The 15557-nt window shown below is 41.7% G+C and overlaps 1 protein-coding gene across 2 annotated transcripts in view; it reads right to left on the bottom strand.

Annotated features, from left to right (window-relative positions):
- CLTC (clathrin heavy chain) overlaps window positions 1-15557 on the bottom strand; it is a 34428-nt gene that overhangs the window by 5256 nt on the left and 13615 nt on the right. For both annotated transcript variants that reach the window (XM_072882529.1, XM_072882531.1), the window contains exons 6-30: window positions 15367-15540; window positions 14296-14493; window positions 13413-13613; window positions 12664-12816; window positions 12237-12359; window positions 11849-11986; window positions 11557-11721; window positions 11258-11438; window positions 9303-9466; window positions 7496-7621; window positions 6768-6910; window positions 6134-6368; window positions 5677-5799; window positions 5434-5579; window positions 5084-5267; window positions 4549-4741; window positions 3931-4088; window positions 3549-3713; window positions 3348-3455; window positions 3054-3221; window positions 2733-2882; window positions 2325-2456; window positions 2047-2157; window positions 1156-1326; window positions 650-871 (exon numbers count right to left, since the gene is read on the bottom strand). In XM_072882529.1, coding sequence (XP_072738630.1) covers window positions 650-871; window positions 1156-1326; window positions 2047-2157; window positions 2325-2456; window positions 2733-2882; window positions 3054-3221; window positions 3348-3455; window positions 3549-3713; window positions 3931-4088; window positions 4549-4741; window positions 5084-5267; window positions 5434-5579; window positions 5677-5799; window positions 6134-6368; window positions 6768-6910; window positions 7496-7621; window positions 9303-9466; window positions 11258-11438; window positions 11557-11721; window positions 11849-11986; window positions 12237-12359; window positions 12664-12816; window positions 13413-13613; window positions 14296-14493; window positions 15367-15540 — 4032 coding nt within the window. The remainder of the gene's footprint in view (window positions 1-649; window positions 872-1155; window positions 1327-2046; window positions 2158-2324; window positions 2457-2732; window positions 2883-3053; window positions 3222-3347; window positions 3456-3548; window positions 3714-3930; window positions 4089-4548; window positions 4742-5083; window positions 5268-5433; window positions 5580-5676; window positions 5800-6133; window positions 6369-6767; window positions 6911-7495; window positions 7622-9302; window positions 9467-11257; window positions 11439-11556; window positions 11722-11848; window positions 11987-12236; window positions 12360-12663; window positions 12817-13412; window positions 13614-14295; window positions 14494-15366; window positions 15541-15557) is intronic.

The raw sequence follows: 15557 nt of genomic DNA, 5'->3' as shown, positions 1-15557 counted from the left end.
TCTTCATTGACTTGAGCATCGAGTTAAGCTTTTACTTCTCAAAGAAGGAGTCTTAATCATTGAGGAATTTACACCATTTCACTGGAAGATACTCTAAAAGCTTCAGCTGGGCAAATCTTACTTGTGGCAGCTGGTATTTAACTCAAACCTGGTTCAAATCTGTCAGAGCATTACCAAGTACTTTCCCCATCCTAAGTCACTTCAAACAAAAGCTGAGTTGTAATTAGTGCCATTAAGTATCAGAGCCACATTTTAGGTTAAATGCACAGCAGACCAAATTAACTCGAGATCTAGCTATAAAGCTTTTTTAGTGTACAGTCTAGAATTTAGTTAGAGCTTGATCCCAGCTGGGATTCCTGACTGACGTGGCATATGAAAAGCCTGAATCCTGGAACTACTTTAAGACACTGCCCATGGTCAGGCAAATACTACTGATGTAGGTTCTGTAATTGGTAGATAGGGTGGAGTCTGCAAGTGTTTCAGTCTCTTAGAGGGCGAAGTCTCTCCCCAGATGGACTGAAAAATAAGTGTGGACATGGACAGACAGACATTTGACAAAGCCCGTATCAATGTTAGTAGCAAGCAGACAGTCTCAAGGCATACACCACAGTGACTGAGCTTTCAGTGTTGGAGAAGCACCTGCTCTTACCTTGGTCAAGTATTCCTTCATGACCTGAATAAAGTATGGCATGGCAAAGTCCATGATGTTGTGCCTCCACGCTGTTTCCAAGACAACATCAGGCCTCAGGAGATCGTAGCAGGTGAAGAGACAAGCACCAAAGCATTCTCTCTTGTTCTCCTGCAAGAACCACTGCAACAACTCTTCTGCCAACTCAGTATCTTTGGATTCTGAAGCATACTGCATTGCATCCTACAACAGGATAGAGTCTGTTTAGCCTCAGGCACCATAGTACAATCACTGACATGGATGTGGTATTTAACTAAGCTGCAATCTATTACTGACTTTAGCAGAAAGGAGGCATTCTGTGACTTGTTTCCAAGAAATATGTCCATCTACTGCCACTCTGAAGCAAGATTTGCCAGATTAGCAACAGGCACCACCTAGTGGCATTCAAAAAGATGCAGCTTTACCAGAAAGTCACAGGTCTCCAAACAAGCCAAGTATGCTAAACCAGACCTGTGTAGTGCTCTTACCTTGTACAGTCTGTCTTTCTTACAGAGTTCTACACTCTGTTTCCAGCGATTGTTTCCTTTGAAGAGATACGCAGCAATTCTTCGGAACTCTATTAGTTCATGTTTCTCCAAACGTTGAGCAAGAGAAATGTTGTCAAAGTTGTCATAAGCATCTATAGAAGTCCTAAGAGCCTGAGATAAGTAGAAAAAAAAAGTTATTCACACCTCAAATGTACAACTGCATCCCCAAAGATCCAAACGTTTTCCATACATCTTAGTTCTGTATTCCTACTTCTAGGAGCATAAAGTATTCTAGCCAGACCTGCAGAGAAATCTTTTTTTTTTTTTTTTGAGAAGCTGGTGGTTGACACATATGTAGTTTAGGGTATTCCAGCTAGTGTTTTTCAGTAGTGATTGCTGAGGTTAAGAGCCTCTGAATACCAGACAGCGGTTCTCTGAAAACAGTAGAACAGCTAGACATCATAACTGTTTGCCCTTTCTGCAAGTTCCTCCCTCAGCACCCACTGCTTGCCTTAAATAAAAGCCAATCTGTCACACTCATAACAAAGTAGCCAGTCTATCCCCAGTAGGAATGACCCAAAAAGCTCCCACCAAGCCACTAACAGTTCTCCACTTGATCCTTGGCTAGTCACCACTAGTTCAGTCTGAAGTGGCAAAGAACATGTATTTAAGGAACACAAGTTAACAGCAAGCAGGTAAAATCTACTGAAAATGAGAGAAACCTGTGTGTCTAGACATTAAATGCACACCCAGAATATTAGGTTAATACTGACACAGAAGCCAGCTTGAACAGAACTTTGAAATTCAGGAATAGCTGCTTCTATGATGAAGCGTGTACAACATGCAAGTCGATACCCATCCCAGATACTACCATTTCAAGACAAGACATACCTGGTAGTCTTCTTCAATAATGAAGAGGTTGTTCAGGGACTCATTCACCGATTTGTTGTTGTGATTTTGAACAGAACGCAAGTAAGGCTTAACCAGTGGTAGCTGTTTAACCTTCAAGGAATCAGGTAGATAAATTTAAGTCAAGACAACTTTTTGTAGAGGTCTCCTAGCATCTTCCCTGCGAGGCAGTGAAGTAGCTAAGCATCTTAAAGTGCTACTACAGCTAAATACTTTTCCAGTTGCAACTTCTTCTTTGATCTGGATAGTAGGAAAATTACCTTTGTGAAGAAGGTGACTGCACGAGTGTGGTCAAGCCGAGGGGACAACACCATCAGCAGATCATTAAGCAACAGAGGTTTAAATTCCAGATAGAATTGAACTGCCTTGTAATACAGCTCCACATTGGCCACCTAGAGACGAGTAAGGATGCACATTCAGACCAGAAGCTTGATCATAGAGGAATCCAAATGAAAGATAGGCATAACCTTAGATATTCCAGCACAACTGAGCCACCCATCCAAGACTCATTCTTGCCTCTAGAAATCTCTTTAGTTACTGTAGTTGACTTGCTTAGAAATTATGTAGCAATATCAAGAACTCTAGATTTTAAACAGGCTACTAGTGAAGGAAGAGATCTGAAGCGCACACAGCAAGAAGTTTACCTCCCTTCATTAGGAAAGTAATACCTTAGTGATGATATCTTTGAACTGGCCTTCTTTCCAAGCATCTGTTGGGTGATTCATCATTGTGATTATGGCATTATCATATTCTTCATACTTGTCATACAAGAACACCAGTTCAGCCCAGAGATGGGCTTGTTCTGCAGCTCTCAGAACCTAAGCAAAAGGCATATTAGAAATTCCAGTTAACATATATTGCTGTCAGTGTCCATCAGTGCTCAGGCTTCAGTGCTATTAATAAACTCAAGAGCTGCTATTGCAAAAGCTAGGGTACAGACAATCCTGACAGATGCATTTTAAGTTAAATTTAAGGCCTCAGACTTTCACCTTGGGGATGTTGACTCTGGACCAGAACAGCTCCAAGTGCTCCCTCATCTTCTGTGGCTTGAATTTGGAGTAGAGGATTGCTAGCTCTGTAAACATCCCCATGTGTGCTCGCTCAAGTCCGAGTGCTGCTTCCAACATAGTTATCAGCTCTTCAAAGTAGCCACGATCCTAAGACATACCAACAGTTAGATGTTTCACATTAGGAACCAACCTGACACTAAATTTTCAGCTTTGCACAGGGTTGCCATGAAAGAACTTAGACTCCAGCTGTGCAACAGGAGTCAGCTTAATTACCTGGTAATAGTTAATTAGCTCTTCCAACTCATCTGCATGTACTACAATATGAAGTCCACACATCTGGGCCAGGCGGAACTCTTTTCCGTCAACACAAGCAAAGCAGACCTGGAATCAACAATTGCATTATTGCTTATAATCAAAGCTTCTGAAGAGGCTACAGCTTTGAAGTCCCTTAACTTAATCAGTCAGTAAGTTTACCTCTTTCCACGTGCGAGTACTGTTTGCTTTCCGAGCACCATCCACAGCTGCCTGGTATTCACCTAGGTGAACTAAAGTCGAGGCTAAGCGGCCAAAGTTGGACACATTGTTATACAACAGCTTAGCTGCTTCATACATCTTTTCATCATAACAGCGATCACCAACCTACAGGAGAGCATAGCCAGGTTATTCTTGCAGCTTTTCAGTCAGGGGCGTACATAAAATGTGTAGTGTTCAAGCCATTATCAAAATGGAAATGCCTTTAAAGTCCAAGATCTATCTGCAAATCCAAAGAGATGGAAGTCCCAACACCCCTCTGGTTAGCAAGGCCGAAGGAGCCTGCTGCTGCAATTCAGCAAAACTGAAACTCGGTCTCACTCACTTGCTGGATATGTGCATTGTTGGGTCCATTGATAAACTCCTCTAGCTCTGCTAGACGATTTGTTTTAGCAAGAGCAAAGATTAATTCCGTTTCCACATATGACTCCCGGGCCTTCTTGCGTGCCATCTGGAGATACTTCACCAGTTCTTCCCAGTTTCCTATGAAACAGAGTTCAGAATGCTTACTTCCTGCCATTGAGGACACTTGTGCTTAAGCTATACTACCAGATCAATCTAGTTTGAAATAAGTATTTCTACAGCTATTCCCCAACAGTCAAGACTAGCCTTCATACTGCACATGCTACGTTAGAGTAATAAAGTCACCTTACAATGGGCCTAACTAAATCAATCCTGGTATTTAACTTCATGCAAACACCTCCTTAGTAGCAACTGCTCCAACAGAAGTCTCCAGCTAGCTGAAGAAGGTAGTTATAAGACCACTGATTATCTCCAAGTGGAATATACTATCTTTTCCCATCCTCATTTAGGGCAGTCTTTGAAGGACCAGATTCCTCTACTTGCATCAAGATACAGGTTTGGCAGAACTGCAGTTTGAGCAACAGACCAGGCAGAAGAGCTGAACATCAACAGCAAAGATTTAAATAAAACTTAATCATACCACTGGCATTGGCAGCTTGAACAACTTCCATGTACGAGGAAGGATCATCTGCTTTAATATACGAGTCAATTGCTTCCTTTACCATCCCTTTCTGAAGCTGTGCTTTAGCCAGCTGACTCCATACAGCAGGCTCATTGCAGCGTTCAGCAAATTCATACGCACGATCCAGGTTTCCAATGTGCTCTATTAATACCTAAAGAAAGGGTTACCGTGATCAGCCACTATCTATAAAGGTCAGTTTTACAAGACACTGCGCTGTGTTTTATGTTAGTTCCTCAATGGATCCACAGTTGCTTTTAAAATAGGGACTACTCTATATAACCCACACAGCACGAGTAATGCTATACTTACAAAGTTTCACTCGCTAGAGGGTTCGATACACAATGTTTGTTCTACTTCCTAAGACAAGACACTGAGCAGCTTTGGTCACTTTGCTAACCAGTGTTAAGTACTGGAGTCACAAGTTAACAGCAAAGTCCTTGTGTGAGGATGCACATGTCACAAGGAGTTACTACAGACTGAGATTTTAAGATACCTGCACAGCTGATGTGTTGACATCAAACTTCCTGAAGATAGCAAATGCCTCCTCAAAAAGCTCATTGCTGATAGCTATATTGGCTATGTCTGGAGCATCATAGTTATCCAGGCGATTGATGTATTCCATGACACGGGTGCGATCAGCCTTAATAGCTGTAAGAATGAGAAGGTTCTGCAGATTCCTAAACAGAGAAAGAAAATATTAGTACATATCAAGTAGTGATCAAGAAATTCACCCTCCCCTCTGGAGAAGGTATTAGTTTATTTGCTCTTCCACATTACAGCAATTTAACATCTGCACCAGGTATAATTTCAAGTTTCCTGTGACTTAGTTTTGACTTTACACACCTGTGCTCACTGAACACAGAGTTATCAAGAACTATTTTCTCCAGCAGTTCAATAAGCTCATTAGGAAGATCTGCAGTCATGAAGGCCTTCACAGTAACAGAGACTTCCTCAGGGTCCTGTGTCTCTGACAGTGCAGTCTGTACAACCTGTAGGCAGAGTCAAGCCATTGACAAATCAGTTAAGTCAGATACTAGGCAAGTCAAGTTAGGACAGTAAAGGATTTTAATGTTTTGTCAGTTATACCTGGTCAATTAGCGGTCTTCTGTAAGGGTTGCTTTCCAGTAGTACGCTGGCCCACAGTTCAGGGTCTTTACGGCGAACTAAGTAGCGGGAAAGACTTTTGAAGAGGGAGTTCTCATTGCACACCTAGCGAAAGGCAAAAGTTTATTCAGAGTGAAGTCACAGCTATTGAGCCTACAGTGGACGAGCTAATTGCACTGCAACATCAAATAAGCCTGCCTAAAACTCTCAGGCTTTGATACTTCCACTAGTCTCCCATTCTAGGATGTCCAGAGGAGTCTCCCATTTCTCATTAAGTTGCAGAGGGACATTAAATAGCTACCTATTCTATCACAAGTGAGCAGTTCCTAGCTTAATACCTTTTAGGAAATAAATGCTTTTGTCAGTCAAACCTGAATACCTATCCCAAGATACTCAGGTTAAAACTTAACCCATGAGTCAGCTGCCTTGGCATACATACATTAATAAGTTCCAAATCGCACTGTCCACGCTCATAAGCCACACAGGCCAGGTGAGGGTCCCTCTTCTCACAGTACTTGCCAACAACGCGACTATCATAATAAGGATTCTCACGCAGGAATCTTTCTGGGTTGTTGTTGCTATCAATGTATATTTTGGCCAGTGCATTGTGAGTTGCAGGCTCCTCACAACCCTCGTGAATTCTTGCTTCCAGCCAGGGCAGAAGCAGTTTCAGCCTAGAAGGAAGCAGTTTTCACATTAGAGAGGTTGAGCGAATAAGCACGTATCCACTTGCACAGTTTCTTCACTAATAGAAGTCAGCTTCAGTGTAGGATAGTCAGTAACTAAACCCAAGTTATAGTACTCCATTTTGACCTGCATTCTGGTTCATTATTATAATGATATAACTTTCTGACACCATGAAGAACATCACATGCTAAAGACTCTCATTATCTGGAGGCTGCTTGGCCCCACATCAGCCAAGTAAAGCAGACTTTTGCTGCTTGCTCACCTAATGGCAGCTTCTTGTTACATCAGTACCAGCTTTAGCTATGTAATGAGGACGTGCACTGATGGATTAGCAGTATAACCATTACCAGTCTGGCAGTGTTAAGAGACTTGTAGAAGTTTAATACCTGTTTCTTTTCTCAACCTCTGCAACAAGCTCATCAGTTGAAAATTGGCCTCTCACTACAAGGATAAGGTTCTTTATCACATCTTCAGAGCAATCCACATCAAGCAGTCCCCCAATAACAACAGGCAGACGGCTTGGATTCACCTAAAATTCAGGATCATTTAAAGAAGTCATTGTGTTGTCACACAGTATAGGCAGTCAATACTTCTCCCTAGAAGTACACATGAAGGCTGCTTCTTAAGATTGACCTCATCTTCCTGCCTTTACTCCCAGCTTCCTGAGGCTCTGGGCAAGCTTGAAAGCAAATTCTTTAGTCAGCAGGGGTTCACAGCACAGGTCAGTGGCTCACTCATGCTGAGTCCCCATAGGAAAAGCTCCTCAACAAGCCAAATTTGTCCCTGCAGGAAGTATAGAGGAGAACTACCCCCCCCCCCCACAAATGCTGGAAGTTAAAATTACCCTAAGAACTCCAAAGTTATTCTACCAAGTCTTCTGCCTTCAAGAGACACATTAGCAGGGGTTACTGCTCAGCCTGACTGAAGAATAAATGAGAGATCCGACTCACATAAGGGCTATCTTACCAGAGGCCACTAATACAGACTGACATTTAAGTACCAACTATGAGGCTGTTTGCAGAATACTTACAAACGTAACGCTTACAGTTGCATATAATACTAGAAAGATTGATCAGTTTGACTCGTTAAAGCCAAGTAACAAATTGCAACTTACCTTCTGTACATAAATCTCAATATATTTTTGGAGATTATTTCTATACAGGTACAGCACCAAGTCGTGGACAAAGTCAAAGCGATCACATACAATGATGAGTGGCAACTGGTCAGTGAGTTTAGCTTCCTATAAAGAGAAGAGCTTCAGTAATTTTGTTTTGTTCTTGGGCTTAAGCAGACAAATACAGCCACTTGAACTGTTAAAGCAGCTGAAAATGGAAAGCCAAAATTCAACAGTCAACCAAATAATGACAGCTTATTGTTCAACTAATTGTTTGCAATATGTAGCAAGTAGGAGTACTCACACCCACTTCAGGGCCTACAGCAAGAAGCTTTCTGAAGTTTAACCTTGCTCCTTTGCATGGCAGAGCCTACCAATTTTTACACCACAGTACAACTATTACAAGCCTAAGCTATAGATAGCATTTTTAGTTGCCACTGGTGTTTCGTGTGCAGGATTAGCACTCTGGGATTTCAAAAAGAATTTAACCAAGACTAGATTAAGTTGTGGGTCATAACGTAAAACTTATGAGAATTGACTTCATGTACCATGTGTCTTGTGATACTGTTCTCCAAATCCATAGTTAAAAGGTAAGAATCAAGCTAGTAGCAGTACTACTTAAATCACTAATCAGATTAGTTATCTAAAAGCATTCCAACTTTCAGCATAAGATTACAATGGTTACAGTACAGCAGCTTAGTCTGTGGCAGACAGTATTCCGGATGCATATTTCAGATGACTTATTCAAACATGCACATCCCAGAATATAATCCTACATATAAATTACACTTAAGGACTTTACACAGGGAGGCCTGTACTGGGAGATTTACCTGGTACATGTCCTGCACATTCCAGACATGGAACAGCACAAAAAACAATAGCTTTCATCAGGAATTTGACAGCTTTATAACTTATCTTAGGTGGCTTGATCAATTTACATACCTTACACCTCAGTGACACCAGGTTATTTTTATAGAATTCTCATTTAAAGAGTTTTGCCATCCTCAGATATGATCAGCAAAATCTAAGACTATACTATGTAACCGACAAACATGAAGGCAGGAAATGTTCCCAGATAAAGTTTTCCCCTCCCACACTCGCAAGATACTTCCAGCAGTGTTACATTTGTCAATAAGCTCAACACTAACAACAGGCTACAGTATCTGAACTTGGAGCACACCATCTTTTGCCACTTTTCAGAAATGTTTCAGCAATGCTCTGAATCCCAGCTATAACAGTCAGTTAGCATGTATTTACGCTGACTGGCATATCCTAGCAGGGCTAAACTGCGGTTCACCCAGCTGCAGTTTCAGTAAGTGTGTGTGAGTAAGATGAGTGGGATGGATCAAGCTCAAACTCTGAAAGCATTTATGGAATTAATTGACACTATTCATTTGTTGTTTCTGTAGTTGCTCAGTTGAAGCCGATTACACTGTAAATAAGCATTAAGTTATGAACTCATTTGGCATTATGGTGGTTCTCAACCTTCAAGTTACCTATTTCCTACTTTATAGGAGATGTCTGTAACAAGGTCTAGATGAGCTGGTGCTACTATTACAGTTTAAGAGTTCAAGCCAGGTTAACCTTACTAAGAGCAGTGAGGAACTGATCTGATAGATTCTCCGTTTTTTAGATATTGTTCCAGGCTCTATTAGGAGGTACTGCCAACATGCTAGATACCTCTGGTTTAAGGGGACAGATGGATCCTTAAGTGCAAAGGTTAAGACTCATCTGTATTTTCAGAGCTGCCTCATTTCACTGGTGAGACACTCCAGGCCAAGAGAGTCCAGTGCTACCCAAGCATTACCTTGAGGAAGTTTTTAACACGTTCTGGATCATAGCAGTTACTTTCCCTGCAGATTCTTTCCACTTCTTTAATTTGTCCTGTCTTGCATGCAGCTTGAATATATTTGAAGTGCACATCTGGATCCTGGCTGAAGTTTACAATAGAGCCCAGGAAATAAAACAAACCTTGAGGGAAACAGTCAACATGTTATTTCACTAAAGCACTTCGAGTTGGATCAATATTAGCTTTTAAGCAAGCCTTCCAAGTTACAACTACATGAAAATTTGAATCTGAGTACTGCAGAGGTTTACAAAAAACTGAAAAAAGATTCAAGCATTGTAATTGTTTTACAAAGACCAGATTGTCCTAGCTGAGTTGAGCCTGTTGTTGTTCCCCATGTATTACAGACTAGTGTGTTATATGCAACTTTGATAAATACTGATGTATCATCATCAATGGCCATAGGTCACCTTTGTTAAAACATCCAGCATGTGCCTTCCATACACCCCCTAGTCGGGAGGCAAAGAAGAGTTTAGAAAGCCAAAACTAGTTGTGCCCAAAAGCTACTATCACACCTTTCACTCAAACAAGCACACAGTGCAAAAGCTGCTTGCCACGACGACCCACGGCTGAAGTTCACTTAAAGCTGCTGCCATATAATACTTGACTACTTTAGACAAGCAACTGCCAAGTCTCTCAGTCAAGAAAGTCATGTGTTTTTTGGAAAAACACACATAGGCTGCCTATGCAAGAAACCCGTCTACGATAGCATCTTATTCCACTAACTATTCTCCAAATTCCAAGAGTCCAAGATTGTTATGCTCTCAGTCTTTAAGGAGGTTTTCTTTAAAGCTTAGCAAGATGCTGTTCAGCCACACATCTGCAGAGATTTGACTGCTGACATCCCACCACACTGACTAGACTATACACAGCTACTCTTGTGGAGAAGTACAAAAGCCCAAAACCCAAAGGCTACACAAATTTAAGATGAGCATTTTCATAGAATCCTAGAATAGTTTGGGCTGGAAGGCACCTTTAAAGGTCATCTAGTCCAAGCCCCCTGCAGTAAGCAGGGATATCTTCAACTAGATCAGGTTGCTCAGAGCCCCGTCCAGCCTCACCTTGAATGTTTCCAGGGATGGGGCATCTACCACCTCTCTGGGCAACCTGTGCTGGTGTTTCATCACCCTCACTGTAAAAAATTTCTTCCTTCTATCAAGTCTAAATCTACCCTCTTTTAGCTTAAAATCATTACCCCTTGTCCTATTGCAACAAGCCCTGCTAAAAAGTCTGTCCTCATCTTTCTTATAGGCCCCCTTTAAGTACTGAAAGGCCACAATACGGTCTCCCCAGAGGCTTCTCTTCTCCAGGCTGAACCACCCCAACTCTCTCAGCCTTTCCTCATAGGAGAGGTGCTCCACCCCTCTGATGATTTTTGTGGCCCTCCTCTGGACCCGCTCCAACAGGTCCGTGTCTTTCCTGTGCTGAGGGCTCCAGAGCTGGACACAGTACTCCAGGTAGGGTCTCAGAGTGGAGTAGAGGGGCAGAATGGCCTCCCTCGACCTGCTGGCCATGCTTCTTTTTGATGTGGCCCAGGATACGGTTGGCCTTCCGGGCTGCGAGCGCACATTGCCAGCTCATGTCCAGCTTTTCATCCACCAGTATCCACAAGTCCTTCTCTGCAGGGCTGCTCTCAATTTTGGACAAAGGGAAAAGGCCAGCAGCTTCTTCAGTTAACTTTGTGTTGTCTACAACTCCAAGCATTTCAGAAAGCAAAAACATGCAACACTGAATGCTGGTGCCCCCTTTAATAGGGGAACTTTAAGGTTTAGGTCAGGTTTCGAGACAGCTTTGAGGCCTAGGTACTTAAGCTTAATATGGCTTTCTAGATTTTAGCAGATAGAAAGTCCTTCATATAGAACGTATGAGGTGGTGAGCACTAGCTCCTTTTGCTAGAGACAAGAGCATGAACTTACCTTCAAAGCTCTTGAAAGACTCAAACAGCTCAATAAGTGACTGTGTTGACAGTTGTTCATGGTATTTTGAAGCTACCTGGACACAGATCTGCAGGTTCTGACGAATGTTAGCAGACAACATAGCACGCAGACACTCCAGAGAGTCTTCTACCGATAAGGAACCGAAATAATTCACTAACCACTGCAAAGACACATAAGCCATTTTAGACCCAAGTAGAACACTACACTCTGAAGTCAAATGTTGAAAGCAATTATTAATTGCCCGGCTTTTGCTAGATTCAGGATATTTGATCTCATACCTCAGGATTGAGAAGATGAGTGTGGACTACTGCACGCTTGATGTCATACAAGTCTGTGAAGTGTTCCAGTGCCCTCTGTAGCAAGCCAGCTTTCTCACACAGCTGAGCTATGTGAGCCCGGTCATAATGAGTAAACATTTGGTTTCCCAGGATAGCATCTGCAACCTAGAAGGAATATTGAAGAGTTTCATTTAGTTCCTAAACACTATCCCTAGCATTTGATATGGACCACAATGTAGTGGCTAGTCTAGCTACAGACAAGCCTAATCCAATATAACTCTGAAAGCCATACCTGAGGTGCATGCATGAGGTTCATCTCAAGTAAACGTGTTTGCAGGGGACCTTCTGAGGGACGATTATTCTTCAGTGCATCCAGCAAGAAGGCTGTACATTGCTGAATTAAATTATATTCCATAAAGACATCCACAATCTGAAAAAAAATTTTAGGCTTTTGATTAGAAACTGGAAGCATATTTAAAACAAAGTAACATTGTCAAATGCAGCTTCCAAAGCTGAACTGTTTATCCTAGCACTGCAGTAAGCTGTCATTTAGTGTTCTTAAGTAGGCAAGAAACAGCATTGTCCTGGTAAAGTAAATCTTTCTGTGATGGTAAGAGTATGGCCCCTCTTACCAATTTAAGGCCTTGAAGTTAACATTTCACAGTAATAAAATTATTTACTTGTGTTATGTCTGCAAGAGGCTCTTCATCTTGAACAAGCATTTGTGCAAACTGCTGTCCTTGATCCGGGCTGATTCTCATTACATTCCTCAGCAAAAAAATCCAGTCTGGAGTATATCCAACCTGAAGAGATAACAAAAAGTAATAACTCAGCAAGAGCACACGCCTTGTTAAATACAGAGCTCAGTAAAAGCTACTGTCAGTAGCTTACTCAACCCAGTCAGGATTTCCTCATTTGGAAAGAGGCTACATAGGGAAGTATGAAAGCATACATGCATAAAGTCTAGCCGTAATTATTCATAACAAAACCTTAGGCCAAAGTAGGTACTACACAGGCTCTCAGATTCCCCCACAATTACTTTTAGCTACTTTGGAACATACACTACTTATTCTTAAATACAGATACAGCAATTTAATTTCCTCTCACCTTCTTAGCATACAAAACAATCTTCTGGACTTGTCCTGTTTCAGCAAAACACTGGATGACTTTGTTTGGAACGTTGGCTCTCAGATAGACGCTAAGTGCTAGCGTAGGATCTACAGATTTCACAAGGTCTCCCAGCTCCTCTGAGCACTCCAGCTGTTTAAAGATATAAATACAGTCAGTCCACCCTGACCGTGCTGTGCTGAAATGCACTATTACTTTCTTCCTCATTTGTCTTCCTTTTGGACTTCTCTTAAAGAGAAAAATTTAAGGCCCAGCTTGATAACATCATCTGGCTCTTTCAGCAGTGATCTAGTGGGCTCTGTTCCTTATGCTGTTCTACAGGAGTCAGAAATGCATTTGTAGAGCTAAAAAGAATTAGGCAATACAATATATCAGCATCTTTCTTCAGCTAATTACAGAAATTTAACCACAGCTCAAAGTAAATGCAAGTCAGTATCCAAAGAAGCCTGAAGTGGTTTGGGAAAGAAGAGCAGCAGGTCAGAAGCCTTCCATAACTAAGTTCACCCTGCTGTAATTTTAAGTAGAATTAGTGAAGCTCTTCAAGAATTTGATCAATTCTCTTGCAGTAATATGTGTCATAGTTACAGGCAGAGTGAACACCTGTTGCTCAGCTGTTTGATCACACTAGCACATCAATGAGTTGCCAAGCTGAGTTTTCCTTGGGGAGGGGAAGGCTGTCAAGCAGTTATGTTCCTCCAGGGCTCTAAAGGTATCTACCCCAAATTTACCTTATCTTCTTTTAACCATTTTTCCAAGAGCTGTTTGCGTCCCTGCTGAAGCACTGGTCTGCAGAGTTCCAGCGACTCGTACTTATTCAGCTGCCCTTGGTCAAGCAGGATGCCGAAGTATTGGAGTAAAGGAGAAGTCTGTCCCGGCTGAGCTGGAACACTCTGGAACCGGCGTATGGTGTCTGGAGTACGCAGGATTCCCTGCCGGAAAGAGAGATGCGCTTTAGTTTTCTGTTCTGCTATTGTGGCTTGGCAAGAGTTTCTCCAGAAAGCTGAAGTTAGAAATGCTTGTTACAGCAACATTATATTTTGCCAGCCTAGAATAAGTCAGAAGCAGCGTGGTTGACTATCAGCTCAGACATTGCCTTTGAGGTGTTTTGACAGAAGATGTGCAGTAGTAGCCTATTAGACTCATTTCAATAGCAATGCAGGTTTAAGTTCAGAGGACTGTCCTACAGAACAAAGACACCCTTGTCCTTGCAACAAAGTTCCTCTCATCTGAATTTAGTATGATCTTTGCTCTTAGTCTGTCCTTTTTGTCCTGTTTCCAGGTGTAGCCTCATCTGGAGGCTGTCTTTTCATAGAGACTTTTTTAATTACTGGAGCAATAAAGATAAGTACCAGTAACATTAAGCCTCATAGCCATAATTTATTCTTCTCCCCCTCTGTGGGCTTCATACAAGCTTTAAGATCCTCCAGCATACAAGCAGTACTCTCAGCACAGAGCATACAGGTTCATCACAGGTATGTTAAGAAGTACTACATTAGGACAGGAGCAGTAACAAGATTCTTGTCTTGCCACTTATGAAATTCAGTGAGATTTCCTGAAGCAAGAAGTTTAAGCCAGTAGAATTCAGTACTATTCTGAATATTGGTCCATTACCTTTGGGGCATTAGCTGCCACTTTTGCTGCCTCCGAATAGTTCCCTTGTGCAAACAGTGCATTGAATTTTCTGGCAAAGAGTTCCTCAGCACCTGCCAGGTTGTTGCGGACAGCCATTCGTAAAGCTAGGTCAGGATTCTGCAGCACATTTGTGATATAGGGAATAATATTCTCCTCTTCCACACACACAGAGAGCACCTGAATAAATTATCAAGGAAGACTTCCAGTTAGTTCAAATATAAGGAGCGAGCCAAGGGCTAAGCTAACCTCTAAAAGGAAAGCTATGGCATACACAGAAAGCTTTTTCATCCTTTGATAATTGCAGAGTCTTGCCATTTTATTTCAGAAAGAGACCTCCTGTTAGAACGAACCTCTACCATCCAATTACTGCATCAAGGCAGATAATTAACAGTCAGTTTAAACTGAGGTATTTACAGAGGTTAGAAATACAGGTATATAAGTACTGTCTCCCTGTAACCTGTACTCAGTGTCTTAAGTAACCAATCCTAAAGGATAAACTTGGAACAAATCTTCTGCTCTGTATTACTCATGCTCAACAAGCAACAACATTTGAAATTAATTCGGTCTAAAGGCACAGCTGTACAATGTTAGTAGACTAGTTTAAACTAGTTAAGCTAAGTGTGTACGGAGACACAGTAGCAAATTTCCTTTGGGGCTCAGAACACTGTCAGACATGAGATTTTCTGAACAAAGAGTTCAAAGTTAACATGTTTAAGACTTCTATTAGCATGTGGTCTGCAAGAGGGTATAATCTGCCCTCAAAAGAGAGATATATTCTAGTTCCATCCTCAACAGTAGGAGAGTGTTTAGATCACTGACTGCCATTACAAAACTCCTGAAATTACGCAACCAGAACCTGAGTTGTAGAAGAAACTAGAAGTCAGACAAGCTGCATTCCTGTTCAGCTATCCGATACTACCATATTCCTCATTCTATTACTCTCTTTTGTAATTTCTGGAAACTTTTAGACATCCACATGAACACTACAGTGTATCATTAAGGGCCAGTGGGATTAGGTAAACAAGTGGTTTCCAGGCCAAGCTTCCTTACTTGTCCCTTTCTGTTTACTCCAATAATTCCAGCTGTTGCTTCATGCTGTGCAGTAACAAATATGGTCTCTCCACTGATTCTGTTCATGTAGATACAGGTGCCAGTTTCCAGGTCATACAAGTGGATATAGCCATATTTTGTTATGAGAAACACCACATCATGCTTGTCACTGATCTGCAAAACAGGAATAC

The sequence above is a fragment of the Ciconia boyciana genome, chromosome 17, assembly GCF_034638445.1.
Source record: "Ciconia boyciana chromosome 17, ASM3463844v1, whole genome shotgun sequence".
In the NCBI taxonomy this organism is placed as follows: domain Eukaryota; kingdom Metazoa; phylum Chordata; class Aves; order Ciconiiformes; family Ciconiidae; genus Ciconia; species Ciconia boyciana.
This window is presented reverse-complemented; position numbering and strand designations above follow the sequence as displayed.